The 16,520-nt window shown below is 43.1% G+C and overlaps 1 protein-coding gene across 1 annotated transcript in view; it reads right to left on the minus strand.

The window, feature by feature from the left end:
• The window catches only part of LRRC6 (leucine rich repeat containing 6), a 129,714-nt gene that overhangs the window by 89,522 nt on the left and 23,672 nt on the right, over positions 1-16,520 (minus strand). The window contains exons 4-5 of the mRNA XM_006830843.1: positions 14,512-14,589; positions 2,037-2,209 (exon numbers count right to left, since the gene is read on the minus strand). Coding sequence (XP_006830906.1) covers positions 2,037-2,209; positions 14,512-14,589 — 251 coding nt within the window. The remainder of the gene's footprint in view (positions 1-2,036; positions 2,210-14,511; positions 14,590-16,520) is intronic.

The raw sequence follows: 16,520 nt of genomic DNA on the forward strand, positions 1-16,520 counted from the left end.
ATTAGCTGAAAACCCAATGGTCGGTGGTTCAAACCCAGTAGTTGCGTTAAGAAGAACAAGGTGGCGGTCTGCTTCCATGGTGCTTACAGCCGTTTTACTTTGTCCTACTGGATCGCTATGAGTTGGAATCGATGCAACCTGAAGGCAACTTCTAGAAGCTGAAGATGCAAGGAAATGCAGTGTCCTCTAGGGTACCCGAAAGGAATGCAGCCCGACTAAAGCAGCTTGGTTTTAGGCTAGTGGAATGCACTTTGGATTTCTAACCTCCATTGGTTCTTGCAAGGTGCCATCAAGTCGGCGCCAACTCACAGTGCCCCTATGCTCAGCAGAACGAAACACTGCCTGGTCCTGAGCCAACCTCACAATTGTTGCTCTACCTGAGCCCACTGATGCTGTCACTTTGCCAATCCATCTCACTGGGGGTCTTTTTCTTTTTCTCTGACCCTCCACCTTACCAAACATGATATCCTTCACCAGTAATTGGTCCCTCCTGACAATATGTCTGAAGTATGAGAGACAAAGTTTGGCCATCTTGGCCTCCAAGGAACACTCTGGTTGCACTTCTTCCAACACAGATCTGTTGGTTCTTTTGGCAGTCAAACCTCCAGAACACTTAGATAATAAAATGGAGTCCTGGTGTGGCACTGTAGGATAAGTACTACTGGTCTGTTAACAACAAGATCAGCGGTTCAATCCCACCAGCCACTCCTTAGAAACCCTATACAGGGTTGCTATGAGTCAGAACTTAACAACAACTTGATGGCCCTGAAAACAACAACAACAAATCTGAGTTGTTTTAAGCCACAAAGTTTGTGATCATTTGTGATAGCAACCATACTGTTGTTCGTGGTGGGTCTGCCTCAAAACAACACTGTGCAGTGTTTCCAAGGAGCCACTGATGGGTTTGAACCACTGACCTTGCAGTTAGCAGTCCCGTATTTACCCTACGGCGCCACACCACAACCCCACAACAACCATGATGGTGGTGTGCCACGGAGTCGGTTCTGACTCACAGAGACCCTGCACATCTTTATTGAAGCAGAAAGCCTCATCTTTCTCCTGTGGAGCAGCTGGTAGATTCCAACTGCTGACTGTGCAGTCAGCAGACTAGCTTGTAACTCACTACACTAGCAGGGCTCCCTCATAAGAAAAGGATAAACTGAATAGAAAGGTTAAGGTTCAAAGTAGGAGTTACAGTCTCCTTTTATGTCTGTCTGGAATTTGGATTTGCAGAGTGCCTCTGCTCTGTTATGACACACTGTGCAGAAAGGCATGGAATTTCTGTAAAACTGCAATATTTACCCATTTCCACATGCGGAAAACGAGGTGGGCCACCTAAGGCTGTGTGTTAATGATGCCATTATGTGGAGAAGTCTACTTATGACCTGGGGAGTCCCAAACACTGGGAAGTGGGAGAAAGGCAAATCTCCCACGTGGCCCTCTTAGGGGCCTGGGCTCCTAACCCCAAAGCTGTGAGCAATGAGGATGCTCTTCAGCAGGATGAGACTCACTGGGAAACAGTTCAATTCAGCTCCGTGTGTTCTGAATCAAACAGTGAAACAAGACATCATTTGCTTTTACAAAGGGTTTTTAAAACAGTGCAAATCTTTTTTCAAAGGTTCAACAAGAATAGACAACAAACTAGTTTTAAGTCTCTGGAATATTCCACGTTCTGAAACAAAATGTTCTCTGAGAGTTTTAATAAAAGAAACCAAACCACTAAAACCTCTGTTGTGAAGTCGATTCCAACTCCTAGCAATCCTACAGGACAGGCTGGGTCTGTTCCTTAGGGTTTTTGAGGCCGTACGTCTTCCTGAGGCATACTGCCCCATCTATCTTTCTCCTACAGAACGGCTGATGGGTTCAAACTACCATCCTTGTGGCCAGCAACTGAAAGCTTGCTCCGCTGTACCCCATGGGCTCCCACAATGCCAGAGTCAGTCACAGATGAGCAATCTGCTGCACCTTTGCACTTCTCTGTACATCTGCATCGTTCAAACAAGCCCTCTGTCCAGTGGATTCCGGAGTCAGCGTACCTTTAACTGTTGCAGCGTTGCCACCACAAACTGCCGGTACCCTTGAAAGTCGGCACATGGGTTCCCCATGAGAAAGAGCTCCTTCAGATGGGGGTTGTGCTGCAAGGATTTGATGCTGCTCAGCTCCCCAATGAAATTGACCGTCAGGTCGAGTTTGGTCAGTCCTTCACATCCTGTGGAGACAAAAAATGCAAAGAAAACAAATAAAAAAGAAAAAAAAACTCACAGTGGTAGTAAAATGTGCGCAATAGTCCATGACTGAAGTAATGGACTCAATATTTTAAATCTGCAGATGACATTTTAGTGCTTACGTAAGAGTGGTTTTTCAGAAGCATCAATTCAAAGGCTTAATCTCAACTCCTGTTTCTATCTGCATCTGCCCTGGTTTCAATCACACAATCCCTCCAGCCAAGAGAAACCACTTCCTTGTCCACATCTGCAGGCTCCCGGGGCTGCTTAACACTTGGATCTGGCCCATGTGCACCCTGAAGGAAGCTGAGATTAAGCTGCATCTGGAGAAGCTGCTATGTCAGAGCAGAGGGGCCCCTGCTGAGCGGACACCTGGAATCTGTCTTCTTGAGAGCACTGCCAGGTAGTTAGGACACTTCTCAGTGTGAAGACAATGGTAGGATGTGTCTGTCCCAAAAGGAAAGGTGTTCTGAAAGCCAGGGCACTGTGGCTAACATTCACAAAGTCAGCCTGAAAAGACAGAATGACTCTAAGACCACCGAGAACTGACTTGAAGGTATCACAGAAGCTAAGGAACAAGAGGTGTTTTGTCATCAGAAGAATGGATGAAGAATGGACAGAAATCAATGGAGTAGGGTTTTGTAATAAAACTGATCCGTTGCTCCTCACTATAGATACAGCCAAATATTGTAGAAATTCAATTGAAATTTGAATTTGAATGAACTCTCCTCACTTGTATTCCATGGAAATTAATAGTTACAAGTGCATCTACACACACACACAAGCTTTGTCCAATGAAAGGGTCCAAGATCAGCAATCCCCAAGACCAACAAGCATAGTCAGAGCTTAGATCGTGGCTTCTAAAGACTGCTCGACACTAACAGGAACTGGAGTTACTTGGAGTAATGGCATAGGGAAAATACAGGATGAGCCTGGGACATCTTGATGTGCCACAAAGCAAGAAAGTATTGAAAAAAGCACGGAGACCCATCAAACCATGGAACCAACTGGAGCGGGCTCAGATGACCAAACCTTTTGGGAAAATTAGAGCATCAAATTAGATAATGGTGGTGACATTGTAGTCCATTGAAGAAAACAAAATCCATGAGCCCCGCCTGATCCAATGAATATTAAGGAAGTGGACTCCTGGTGTGGCGCTGTGGGATCAGCACTGGATGGCTTACCACAAGGTCCATGGGTCAAACCCACCAGCCAGTCCTTGCAAATCCTACACAGGTCTGCTATGAGTTGGAACCAACTCCACAGCACTTCACAACAGCAGCCACATGAAGAAAAGACAGAGTTTCCCCCTAGAGTGCCAGCTGACCACAGATACGAAGAATGATGGATTTACAAAACTGTTACTGAATATTAAAACTACTGCACGAAAGTAGATGAGGAATATGATATTTACATAACTTCAAAGTATCTTCCTACAAATTAGTTGTTGCAAAATGAAATATTATAAATTGTCAGTGGATAAATCTGAAAACAAGTCTAGAAAGTACTTTTTTTTTTTTTCTGTGTGAATCCACAATAGGAAAAAAATGGTTAAAAAGAATACTAGCTTGTTTATCCTGTCCTGTTTAAAAATAAAAGAAACAAATAAAACATTTATTTTCAAATACTCAGATGGAGGTAAGCTAAATGTGTATCTCCAAACCCCTTTGCTCTCACCTCACACCCTTAAAATTAAACAAAAAGTACTTATTTTACAGCAGATAAGATGGATCCTTCCTATCCATACTCTCACCTCCACCAATTATATGGTGTCCAGCCCGTCATGGCTTGAGATGGGCTGTGGAGCGAAGTTGGAAAGTTCCTTATTCAGACAATAGTGACAATGCTGTCCTCTAGCGGTGGATTCACAAAACACACCACAAACAACATCCTACATACACCCCTAAATGTTAACAATCGTGAGGACCAGGCAGTGTTTTGTTCTGTTGTGCGCTGGGTCACTATGAGTCGGAACTGACTCGACAGCACCTAACAACAATGATATACATCCTTGTTCTTAACTAAAAGAACATGCCCTGGACCACCCAACCCAGGGAGCATTTGAATTATTCCTCTGATACTTTAGACATACTTTTTATACTACTTCAGGAAGACAAAGAGGAGAGTCTCACTCTGTTTGGCTGAGCACAGTCATAACGTTGCAGAATGCAAGCTGAAAGGAAGCTAGGCCCCCATTGGGAAGACTCATCCTGCTTCAAGCACAAATGATGGGTAGACTGGGATTGTGATCATTTTCTAGGCTTTGAGGATGAAAACGGATGTGTTTTTCATGAGGAGGTGAACACAACTTTGATGGTAACTGAAATACCAATTTCTACACTTAGAGGCCATAGGAAAGACCCCACATGACCTGAGAAGTGTTCTTGTTTTAGCAGTGGCACATGGGAGTGGGGTGGGGAGCAGCTAGCCACTTCTGCCTCCTGCCCCCGGGAAGCCTGTCAGCTTGCCCATCCACCAATCTCTCCCTGTCCCATCCCATTCAGTAAGAGGGTGGTGGGGAACAAGACCCCACAAGTGCTTCGCAAGCCGTCACCACCACGCACCAAATCAGCCAGGATTGTCTGATGACATTTAGAGAAAAACAACAGCCCATAATAGAAGACTGAAAAGCAACGTGGGAAACCTTGAAGAAAGAAGATTCTGGGAGCCAAAGAAATGGGGAAGGAAATGTTCAAACAAGAGAGATGGGGGAGCTATCCCGCCGTGGAATCAGAGTAGATCTCCACAGACAAGCGGCAGTCGCACAGGACTTGTCAAGATTGAACATCGTATCCAATTGTTCTGAATTTTAGAGTGAAAGAAATAGCCCAGAATGTCGATTGCAAAGATCAGCCGACCAAACCCATCTAGCTGATTCTGAGTCCGCGTAACCCTGCAGGGCAGAGGAGAACTGCCCCATAGGATTTCCAAAACTGTATCATCTCTACAGAAGCAGTCTGCCTCATCTTTTGACTGGTGGGTTAGAACTGCGGACCTTTTGGTTAGCAGCTTAGTGCTTTAACCACGGCACCACCATGGTTTCTTTAGAATAACAAGACAAAGCTGTTTCAGTAAGGAATGAGAGACAAAAGACAAAGGCAATCAGGAGAATCCTTCTAAATCTATCTAAGAGATCAGAGAAAACAGGGGAGTGAAAATTATCCAGGAAAAAGAAAACAATCAAACAAAACTCTCCATTCAGTTAGAGAGGCCTGAGAAGTTTATAAACTCTGAGACAGAGAAAAAACTCTAAAGACAGGCTTTCTACATTGAAATTAGAACCAGATTGGCATCTGACTTATCACGGGCGAGACAGGATATTAGAAGACAGCGGAGTGGTATCTTCACAGGTCTAAAGAAACATAAGTTCACACATAGCGAACTAACAGGGAGGTGTGTGCAAAGACACACAAGCACACAGGCTGAGCAGGTTTGGGAGGGAGAGTGGGAGGACATGCCCACAGATATACATAAATTTGACAGAAGATATTTGCACATGGGTATCAGGTGGAGTCCTGCTGTGGAGCTGACCACAAGGTCAGTTTGAACTTCAAGGTCAAAGGTTCAAACTTACCAGATGCTTCTCAGAAACCCTGTACAGGGTTGCTATGGGTTGGAACTGACTTGACGGCACTTAACAACAACAACAACATGGTGTGGAGCTGTAGGATCAGTACTGGATTGCAAACCACAAGACCAGCAGTTCAAAACCACGGAAATCCTACATATATAGGGTCGCTCTGAGTCAGAACTGACTCGATGACAGTTAACAACAACCATTATTTACCTCTGCTATAAATATATCCATGAATGCGGTGGAGCACACAGGAGACAAAGTTAGGAAAACTTATTGTTGTTGTTAAGTGCCGTCAAGTTGATACCGACCCATGGAGACCCGGTATAGGGTTTCCAAGAAGCAGCTGGTGAGCTTGGACCATCGACTTTGCCATTCAAATCACTGCAGTCTGAAGCATAAGTCCACAGCACCACGCCTTAGACGTCACCAAATACCCTAAGGGAATGAGTTTCTGGGTCTGGGGAGCTCAGGACCATAGTTTCAAGGTACGCCAAGGTCAACTGGCATAACATAGCCCACAAAGACAATGTTCTACATCCTACATCTTAGAAACTCAGAAGTGGCCATATATGGTGCTAAATTGATCTCTCTCTGTCTGGAGGACACAGGAGCAATGAGTAGTAAATAGCACTGAAAACAATTCCTGAAGACTAATGGATCACATGAACATCCGTCTTCACAACTCTGAGACCAGAAGAACTAGCTGATGCCAGGATACCACTACCAACTGCTCTGATAAGGGATCACATTAGAAGGTCCAAGATAGAGTGGGAGAAAATGAGGAACAAAACTCAAAATCACAAAAATGACCAGGCTTACTGGCCAGAGGCAGACTGGTGGAACCCTGAGACTCTGTCCCTCCATCACCCTTCAGTTCTAGAACTGAACTCACTGCTGTAACTCAATTTTCAGCCAAGAAATAAAGAGGTATATAGTGAGGTAGACACACCAAAGAATGGTCAGCCATTCAAGATCAAAAGGGTAGCATTTACCCAAAGACAGAAGAGTTGGGAAAGGAGGAGGAAGAGAAACAAGAATTACAGGGAAGAGATTGCAATCAGTGAGATGAAATGAAGTGTATGATTGGCTGAATGTGAAACTGATGATTTGCTCTATAAACCTTCACTCAGGTCACAATTGAAAAAAAACAACAACGAAAAAAACACCGGTGGGATTAAATACAGATTAGTTATTGCAGAATAAAAGTAAATGTGAATACATACCAATGAAAACTATGCAAAATAAAACACACAGAAATAGACAAATGCTGAAATACATACAGCTCAGTGATTTTTACTATATTCACAAATTTGTAGACTAAAAACCTTGAATTGTATGTTTTATTGAATTTGTATCTCAATACAGCTGCTTGGGGCAAAAATAAGTTCATGCTTAGAATTCTATAGCCTAGTCCTGAAATTAAAAAAAAAAAAACACCAAAAAAACTCCTAATTATAAGTCTAAATCCAGCAAAAAAAATCTCTCTCTCAAAACCCAAACCAAATCCACACTTGAGTCAATTCGAACTCACAGGAACCCAGTCAAACAGAGTAGGACTGCCCCATGGGGTCTCCAAGGCTAGAAATCTTTACAGAAGCAGGCTGCCACCTCTTTCTTCCATGGAGCAGCTAGTGGGCTTGAACTGCTCTTCTTTTGGTTAGCAGCCAAGCACTTGATGTACCGTGCCACCAGGGACCCTATCTTTCAAAGCTAGAGGTGAAAAAAAAAAGTAAAGGTGACATTAGGACCGTTTTCAAATATATAAAAGATGACAGATCCTATCGCTAGCAGAACAGGACAGTAAGAGACTTCGAAGGAAATGATACCAGAGTATAATACAGACCTGCATGAAAGGCCGACAAAGACCAGAAAGTGACCACGTGAAGGGGAGAGATGAAGATACTTGGCTCATTATTTAAATCACTGTAAAATGTAATAGACAGCTTAAACAAAACACAAGTACAGTCAGGGGTCATTACCGATGCTATGAATCATAACCTCGTGTCTATTTCATGTGTACCTCTGGCAGCACGTTGGTGACAGGGTTAAGGAGGGACAAGCTAATAGAGGTTCTTATGTGAAGCGTAAGAAGCCCTGGGGGATCAGTGGTTAAGCACTTGGCTGCCACTGAATATTGACGACTAATGGACCACTCGAAGGTCAGAGGTTCAAATCCACCAACTGCTCTGTGGAAGAAACAGGAGAACTGCCTATGGAGCAGTCCTACTCTGTCCTATAGGGTGGCTGTGAGTTGGGATTCATTGGACTGCAATGGCTTTTTGGTGTAATGTTACTTGAAGAAAGTGGTGGTGGTTATGTGCCATGCCGTGGATTCCGACTCATAGTGACCTGTGTAGGGTTTCTGAGGAGTGGCTGCTAAGTTTGAACCACTGACCTTGCAGTTAGCAGTCCAGTGCTTATCCTACAGTACCACACCAGAACTCCAGTAAGAAGCTGTTGTTGTTGTTAGGTACTGTTGAGTCAGTTCTGACTCATAGTCACTTTATGCACAACAGAACAAACCCCTGCCTGGTCCTGTGCCAATTTCACAATCATTGTTACACTTGAGCCACTGTGCCAATCCATCTCCTTGGGGGTCTTCCTCTTTTTCACTGACCCTCCACTTTACCAAGCATGATGCCCTTCTCCAGGGACTGGTCCATCCTGATAATATGTCCCCTTGTTCTGTTTGAATGATTACCTCTTGGTCTATGTATAAGTCCCTCCTGAGCACAATTAAGTGTTCCAGAATACTCATTCTCCACAATATTGTTCACAGCCTGTCATGATCCATATAGTTGAAAGCTTTTGCAGTCAATAAAGCATAGACAGTCCTGCTGTGGCACTGTGGGTTAAATCATTGGACTACAAGGTCAGTTTGAACCACAAAGTCAGTGGTTCAAGCTTACCATCTGCTCCTCACAAACCCTATATAGGGTCACTATGGATTGGAACCAACTCAATGGCACATAACAACAACAAACCCCTTTCTGGTATTCTCTGATTTCAGCCAAGATCCATATGACATCAGCAATGATATCCCTCACTCATTGTCCTCATCTGAATTCAAGCCTCGACTTGCAATACTGAAGGATTATCTGGGCAAACTATTGAATGATGCAGAAAGCAATAAAAGGAGATGGAAGGAATACACAGAGTCACTGTACCAAAAAGAAATGGTCAGTGTTCAACCACCTCAAGAGATAACATAAGAAATGGTCAGTGTTCGACCACCTCAAGAGAAAGCATATGATCCAGAACCAATGATACTGAAGAAAGATGTTCAGGGCACACTGAAGTCACTGGCAAAGAACAAGTCTCCAGGAATTGAAGGAATACAAACTGAAATCTTTCAACAAACTGATACAGCACTAAAGGCACTCACTCATCTATGCCAAGAAATTTGGAAGGAAGTTACCAGGCCAACCAATTGGAAGAGATCCATATTTGTGCATATTCCAAAGAGAGGTGATGCAACACAACATAGAAATTGTTGGACAATACAATTCACATCATGTACAAGTAAAGTTTTGCTAAAGATAACTCAAAAATGCCTACAATAGTACACTGACAGGGAACTGCCAGTTCAAGCCGGATTCTTAAAAGCTCCATTTTTTTTAAAAGAACTGCTACCAGCTGACCTGTGTGTTACCAAAAGATCAGGTTCAAACCCACCAGCTGCTCTGTGGGAGAAAGATGAGGCAGTCGGCTTCCATAATGATGGCCACCTTAGAATCCCTATGTGGCAATTCTACTCCATTCTAGAGGGTCGCTGTGAGTTGAAATGGAATCGAGGGCAGTGGGCTGGGACCTGTGTGGTGGGAGGCCATTACAAGACTGGTTTAGAGCTCACCTGTGCTAACCAGCTTCTCTTTCTGTGGTGGGAGGAGTTTTTGTGGAAAATAATTAGGGACAATCATTTTAACTCTGTAACTGCCTGGACAGTAGATAAAGGTTGGGGTCAACAGTCCACCAATGAAATAAAACCTGCTACAGTGGAACACATTCAGACCTTATGTGTGTGGACTAGAACTGCATGCGCTCCACAAGGTTTTCTGTGGCTGATGGTTTTGGAAGTAGATATAGAGCTTTCTTCCAAGACACCTCTGTGCAAACTCGAACCTCCAACTTTTGTTTACCAGCTGAGTGGTTAATTGTTTGTAAATAGTTATTGTTGTTGTTAGGTGCTATCGAATCAGTACCAACTTATAGCGACCTTACACACAGCAGAATGAAACACTGCCCGATCTTGGTTGGGCCAACCTCACTACTGTTGCCATGCTTGAGTCCATCGATGCTGCCACTTGGTTAATCCATCTCGCTGGGGGTCTTCCTCTTTTTCTCTGACACTCCACCTTACCAAACATGATATCCTTCTCCAGCGACTGATCCCTTCTGACAATATGTCCAAAGTATGAGAGACGAAGTTTGGCCATCCTGGCCTCCAAGGAGAACTCAGGCTGCACTTCTTCCAAAATGGATCTATTGGTTCTTTTGGCAGCCCATGGCACTTTCAATATTCTCCTCCAACACCATAACTCAAAGGCATCAATTCTTCTCCGGTCTTCCTTATTCACTGTCCAGCTTTCGCTTGCATATGAGGTTATTAAAAATACCAAGGCGTGGATCAGGCATACCTTAGTCCTCAAGCTGACATCTTTGCTCTTCAACACTTTAAAAAGGTCTTGTGCAGCACATTTGCCTAATGCAATACATTGTCTGATTTCTTGACTGCTGCTTCCATGAGTATTGATAGTTGATCCAAGAAGAATGAAGTCCTTGGCAACGTCAATTTTTTCTACATTGATAAGAATGTTGTTTATTGGTCCAGTGGTGAGGATTTTTGTTTTCTTGACATTGAGATGTAATCCATACAAAGACTGTGCTCTTTGATCTTCATCAGTAAATATTTTAAGTCCTCTTCACTTTCAGCAAGCAAGGTTGTGTCATCTGCTTATCGCAGGTTGTTAATGAGTCTTCCTCCAATCCTGATGCCATGTTTTTCTTCATATAACCCATCTTCTCAGATTATTTGCTCAGCATACAGGTTGAGTAAGTATGGTGAAAAAATACAACCTTGTTGCACACCTTTCTTAACTTGAAACCATTCAGTATTCCCATGTTCTGTTCAAACAACTGCTTCTTGGTTCAGGTACAGATTCCTCATGAGTACAATTAAGTGTTCAGGAATACTCATACTTCTCAATGTTGTCCATAGCTTGTCATGATCCACACAATCGAAAGCCTTTGCGTAGTCAATAAAGCACAGGTAAACAAATAGTAGACTAAGTATAAAGCTTAATTGGTAAAGCTGGTAAATCAGATGTCCACAGGATCTTTGAGAAGCACTGACAGATGCCAGGGAATCTAGTAGGTCACAAACATGGAGGATGATGTGTATGCTGAGGAGAGACCCAAGAAGACCCTCAGTTCTTGCATCTTAGTGCCCTTGAGGCTCTGCGAAAGCAAGAAGTGAGGGCTGCACTTGAGAAGACATGCAGGCCAATGCAGACTGGCTGGGAGAACAGAAGATGCTTATTGAAAGGCAGGCCTGCAAAAAATAAAATGGACTGTTTGACTATGAGAACATCAAGCAAGCTGTTTCCTTTGGAGGCATCAAGGCAAGAAAAGTCAGCCCATCAGAGAAAAGCCCCTCTCAGACCAAACTTAAACTGAACCTCAAGTAGTCTAGTGTGCTTGATGGTGAGCTCCTGGGTCTACTCATGTGTGGAAGTGGGGAAAATGAAGCAATGAAGACATGAGCTGAGTTGGGCCATGTTCCATTGACACCCATTGGCCTTGAGGAAAGAGAGAGAAGACTTAGGCTAGTGTCCATGGTTCACACCATGGACACTAGCCTAGCCAATGGGAACTAGAGCTGAGAGTGAAGTGGCCAGCTGTTCTGAAGTGTGGGGAGGTGGGCGTTGTAGGAGACCACAATCACTGAGATGCTGAGGACCGGTGTCATGGATGAAAATCCAACATGATGGCCGCTCTCAGGCTTGCTAGCCAGGGACCCTGAGGGCCCAAGGAAGTAACCTCCGGACGTCCTGGGTTCATTGGCTTTTATGAACTCACTGGATGTCTACCTCTGTACAAGTCCTAATATTGTTCATTCTATGCTTCTAACTCCAGTAATTGTAGCTTGAGAAAATGGTTTATATAATGCCTCTCTTAATGTCTCCACTGTGTTGGCAGTGCATAGGGTCCTGGGAACGAATCTTTCTGAGGTACAAGCGATAGCCACCTGGGATGAGTGTCAGAACTGCTCCTTATTTGATAATTCAGTTATGTTTAATATTAACTTAGAACATGAGCTCTTGATATCCATGTAAAACCGAATTTCCCCCTAGAACCGAGGCAGGATGAACAAGGGCAGGTTTACTGGGATTAAGCAGGGAGGTTCTGGAGAGGAACTGCCCAGGGTATTCACTTGAGGTGGAGTGGTAAATTCTGGGAATATTGGATTATGGTGGCAGCCCCTTCAAACCGCCCCCGGGTATAATCAGTTTGACCTATATGTTCTCCTTCCTCCTGAAAGCTTAAGCCAGGTATCTGAAACAGCTTGACTTTCTTCAGACCTTTTGAAATCCTTTTCACCTTTATCCATTGAAGATTAGGTGCTATAGGTATGTTAATTAGCCTTGAAAAACCTCGAGCTGCTGCCTTGGGATTTGAACCTAAAAAGTAATTTATAACAATTTGCTTGAATTTCTGGAAAATTAAGGATGTTAGATTATCAAGACAACTTGTGATGTATGTTTTAGAATTTGGTCCTGTAAATCATTGTGTCCTGTTTTGAATGATTAATCACATTTCATTTCTGTACCCTGTCTTAATAATCCCCTTCTTCCTTTGTGTAAAGTCCCTCCCTGAAATAAAAGACGGACGCAGACTGAAGCCCGCATGCATTACTGCTTGCAGGGCCATGGAGGGTCTGTCTGCCGGTTTTGCACCCACTCTGGTCTCCAAGTGTTTCTTTTCTCTCTCGTCTCTCCAGACATCCTACCTAGAGCTAGTTCTGTGTGCAGCTTGCACCAAACCTGTGTGTCTGTTTTCTCTGTGTTCTTTGTGTCTGTTTTCTCTCTCTCTCAATCTCTCTCTCGTCGTCAGACACCCCACCTTCGTGTACTCACCCCCTTGTCAAGGCCAGACCCCGACAGGGCGTGAACTCCGAAACTTGTAGATGGTTCCCATTTGGCCTAGCTTGGATGGCTAGCTGACCAGAACTCGACCAGATGAAGATAACAATACTTGATACTGTGAGTAAATGTAGATTGCTATAATTTGATGAACTGGACCTTTGTTTGTGGGTGCAGTTGCTCAAAATTCCAACCCAAAGGGAAGGATTCTTCATATCAAGGAACAAGCTTGTTTCCTCAGTGCACTGGGTTGATAGGAATGGGCAACTTTAACATCAGCTATCAAAAACGGGGGTTATAAAGGCATGAAGTGGCTGGTTTATAAGCTTTCATAAGTGTGCTTACTTTCAGAATGAGGGGAGTAAGGTAAAATCCCTACAGAATAGTCTCCCTCTTTTCCAGATGGATGGAATAAAAGGAATGGGAGGGTGATGTTGATAGGATTTTCTGATTCCCTTGTGAGTAATGGCTAGCAGGATTGTGACTGTCACAACTGTAATTGTAGAAGACGTGGAACTAAAAGGAGGGAGTAGTTAATCTTTCACTTCAGGAAGAGAGGATCCCTGGACCATTAAGAAGGAAGACCATGAGTGGAGCATGTGATCCTACCTAGTAAAGCAGTGACAGCAGAGATGGTGGCAGAGGTGGTGGATGGAGACACAGAGCAGCTGTGGACTCTAGGCCCATGGACTGAGTAAGGCTATGTGCCTGTGGGCAGGAGGTTGGCTGGCAGATTATGCTCTTTGGACGTTTAAATGATTATATTTTTTGTTTTGTGTGTGTACATCAAATAATTTGGCTTTGTTCATTTGTGAAATATAAGGTGTAAAAAGGAAGCCACAGGGAGGAAGTAGGATAACTGTTGTTGCAGGAAGGGGATTGTAATCATTGAGATGAAACAAAGCGGATAATTTATTAAATGTACAGCTGATGATCTTGTTTGTTAACCTTCACTCAATTCACAATAAAAAGTGCTGGGTTTTGTTGTTGTTTTTTTAAGTGATATTTGGAGCAGAGATGATGGAGACTGGTTAACTGAGTGCTGATAGTATTCCCCAACACTCACACGGAGCACTTTAGTCAAGACTAGGTATCAGAAGAAATCTCTCCAAGCATTAGCTAAACACTCAGATAACCAAAGAGGATCCTTGAGTTCACAGTGGTTAAACCATCAGCTGTTAACCAAAAGGTTAGCAGTTGGAACCCACTAGTCAGTCATTCTATAGGAGAAACTTGTGGAAGTCTGTTTCCATAAAGATGATACCCTTGAATACCCAATGGGGAAAGATCTACTCTGTCCTAGAGGGTTGCTAGAAATTGGAATAGACTCTACTTCTGGGGTTTTAGAAGCTAACCAAGGAGAGATTATAGTGCCTGGCAACACATGGCAAAGGAGACAGACTTTATAGAATTAGTTATAGAATTTATAGACTTTATAGAATTAGTTCAGAAAAGTCACCAACCAGCCACTCCTTGGAAATTCTATACAGGCTCGTTATGAGAAGGAATGGACTCAACAACACTTAACAACAACAACAACAATAAAATATCAGGAGGCAAGTCTTACCTTCCAAATTTTCAATTTTTTCAATGTTGTTTAAAGCTAAATTCAAATATTGAAGTTTCTTGAGTTTGCTGACATTTTCTGAAACATACAAATAATGTCATGAATTAATCGTCAAGATAAAGGACATTGCGTCACCATCAACCCTTTGTGAGAATGATATGGAATATCATGTGGCTGTTACATGCCATCGAGTCAGTTCCGACTCATGGTGATCTTGTATAGCATTTGTGAGGCTGTAAATCTCATCTTTCTCCCATGCAACATCTGGGGAATTCAAACTGCTAACCCAGGAATACCATAACAGTTCTCCAAACAGGAATACCTTTACAACAGCCAATCGGAGAAAGCAACATGGTTGATTGTAGATGAAATGTCCTTTCTTCTCTCTCCCTCTTAATGGAACCCAGTTTTATTCACATCTCATCTCAGCCCCGACCTGAGGGGTTATACTTGACCAGGCAGGGCCACAGCAAGACTATCCCATCTGTCTTGTTAGGGATCGCTCAGGCATCAGGCTGAAACTAACCAGCCCACGGCGACTGCCTGGCAACAATAAGGTGCAGGAGAGGCTATGTCATCTGGTACTCCCAATCATGGTGACCCCATGTGTTTCAGAAGAGAACTGTGATGTGTAGGTTTTCAATCACCAAGTCTTTCATCTGAGCACCTCTAGGTGGACTTAGCAAATGAGCATGTTAAATGTTTGCATCGTCAAGGAACACCATTTGTTCCCATGTTGATGACCCTATGCACAACAGAATAAAACACTGTCTGGTCCTGTGCCAATCTAACAGTTGTTTTGAGCCCATTGTCGCTGCCACTGTGACAATCCATCTTGTTGGGGGTCTACCTCTTTTTCATTAACCCTCAATTTTGTCCAGCATGATGCCCTTCTCCAGAGGCTGGTCCTTCCAGATAACATGTCCAAGGTTTGAGATACAAAGTTTTGCAATTCTGGCTTCCAAGGAGCATTCTGGCTGTACTTATTCCAACACAGATTTGTTTATTCTTCTGGCAGCCCGTGGTACTTTCAATATTCTTCCAAACACCATAATTCCAATGTATCAATTCTTCTATGGTCTACCTTATTTTTTACCCAACTTTCACATCCATATGAGGCAATTAGAAACACCATGGCTTGGGCCAAATGCACCTTAGACTCAAATTGACATCTTTGCTCTTGAAAACTTTAAAGGGGTCTTGTGCGGCTGATTTGCCTAATGCAAATGTTGTTTTTGTTGTTAAGTGCCATCAAGCGGTCCTGACTCATAGCAACCCCGTACAGGGTTTCCAAGGAGCAGCTGTTGGGTTTGAACTTCCAACCTGTGGTTTGCAGACCAGTGCTGATCCTACAGCCCAAAGCAGAAGAAGCCTAATGCAATATGTCCTTTTATTTATAGACTGATGCTTCCATGAGTGTTGATGGTGGATCCAAGCAAAATGAAGTCTTTGACATCTTTAATCTTTTCTTCATTTATCGTGACGTTATTTATTGGTCCAGTGATGAGGATATTTGTTTTCTTTACATTGAAGTACAATCCATACTGAAGGATGTAACTTTGGTTTTCATCAGTAAGTATCTTAAGTCCTCTTAAGCAAGATTGTATCATATGCATATCACAGGTTGTTAATAAGTCTTCTTCCCATCTTGATGCCATGTTCTTTTTCACATAACCCAGATTCTCAGATTATTTGCTCAGCATAATGTCTGAGCAGTGTGGTGAAAGGACACAACCTTGATGCATAACTTCCTGACTTTAATCCATTTGGTATCCCCTGTTCTATTAACTGCCTCTTGGTATATGTACAGGTTCCTCATGAGCACAATTAAGTGTTCTGGAGTATCCATACTTTGCATTGTTATCCACAGTTTAACAGGATCTATGCAGTCGAAAGCCTTTGTGTGGTCAATAAAGGACAAGTAAAATTCTGGTATTCTTTGCTTTCAGCTAAGATCCATCAGATGTCAGCAATGATATTCCTTGTTCCATATCCTCTTCTGAATCCAT

This window comes from Chrysochloris asiatica, unplaced genomic scaffold (genome assembly GCF_000296735.1).
Source record: "Chrysochloris asiatica unplaced genomic scaffold, ChrAsi1.0 scaffold00001, whole genome shotgun sequence".
NCBI classification, from domain to species: Eukaryota; Metazoa; Chordata; class Mammalia; order Afrosoricida; family Chrysochloridae; genus Chrysochloris; species Chrysochloris asiatica.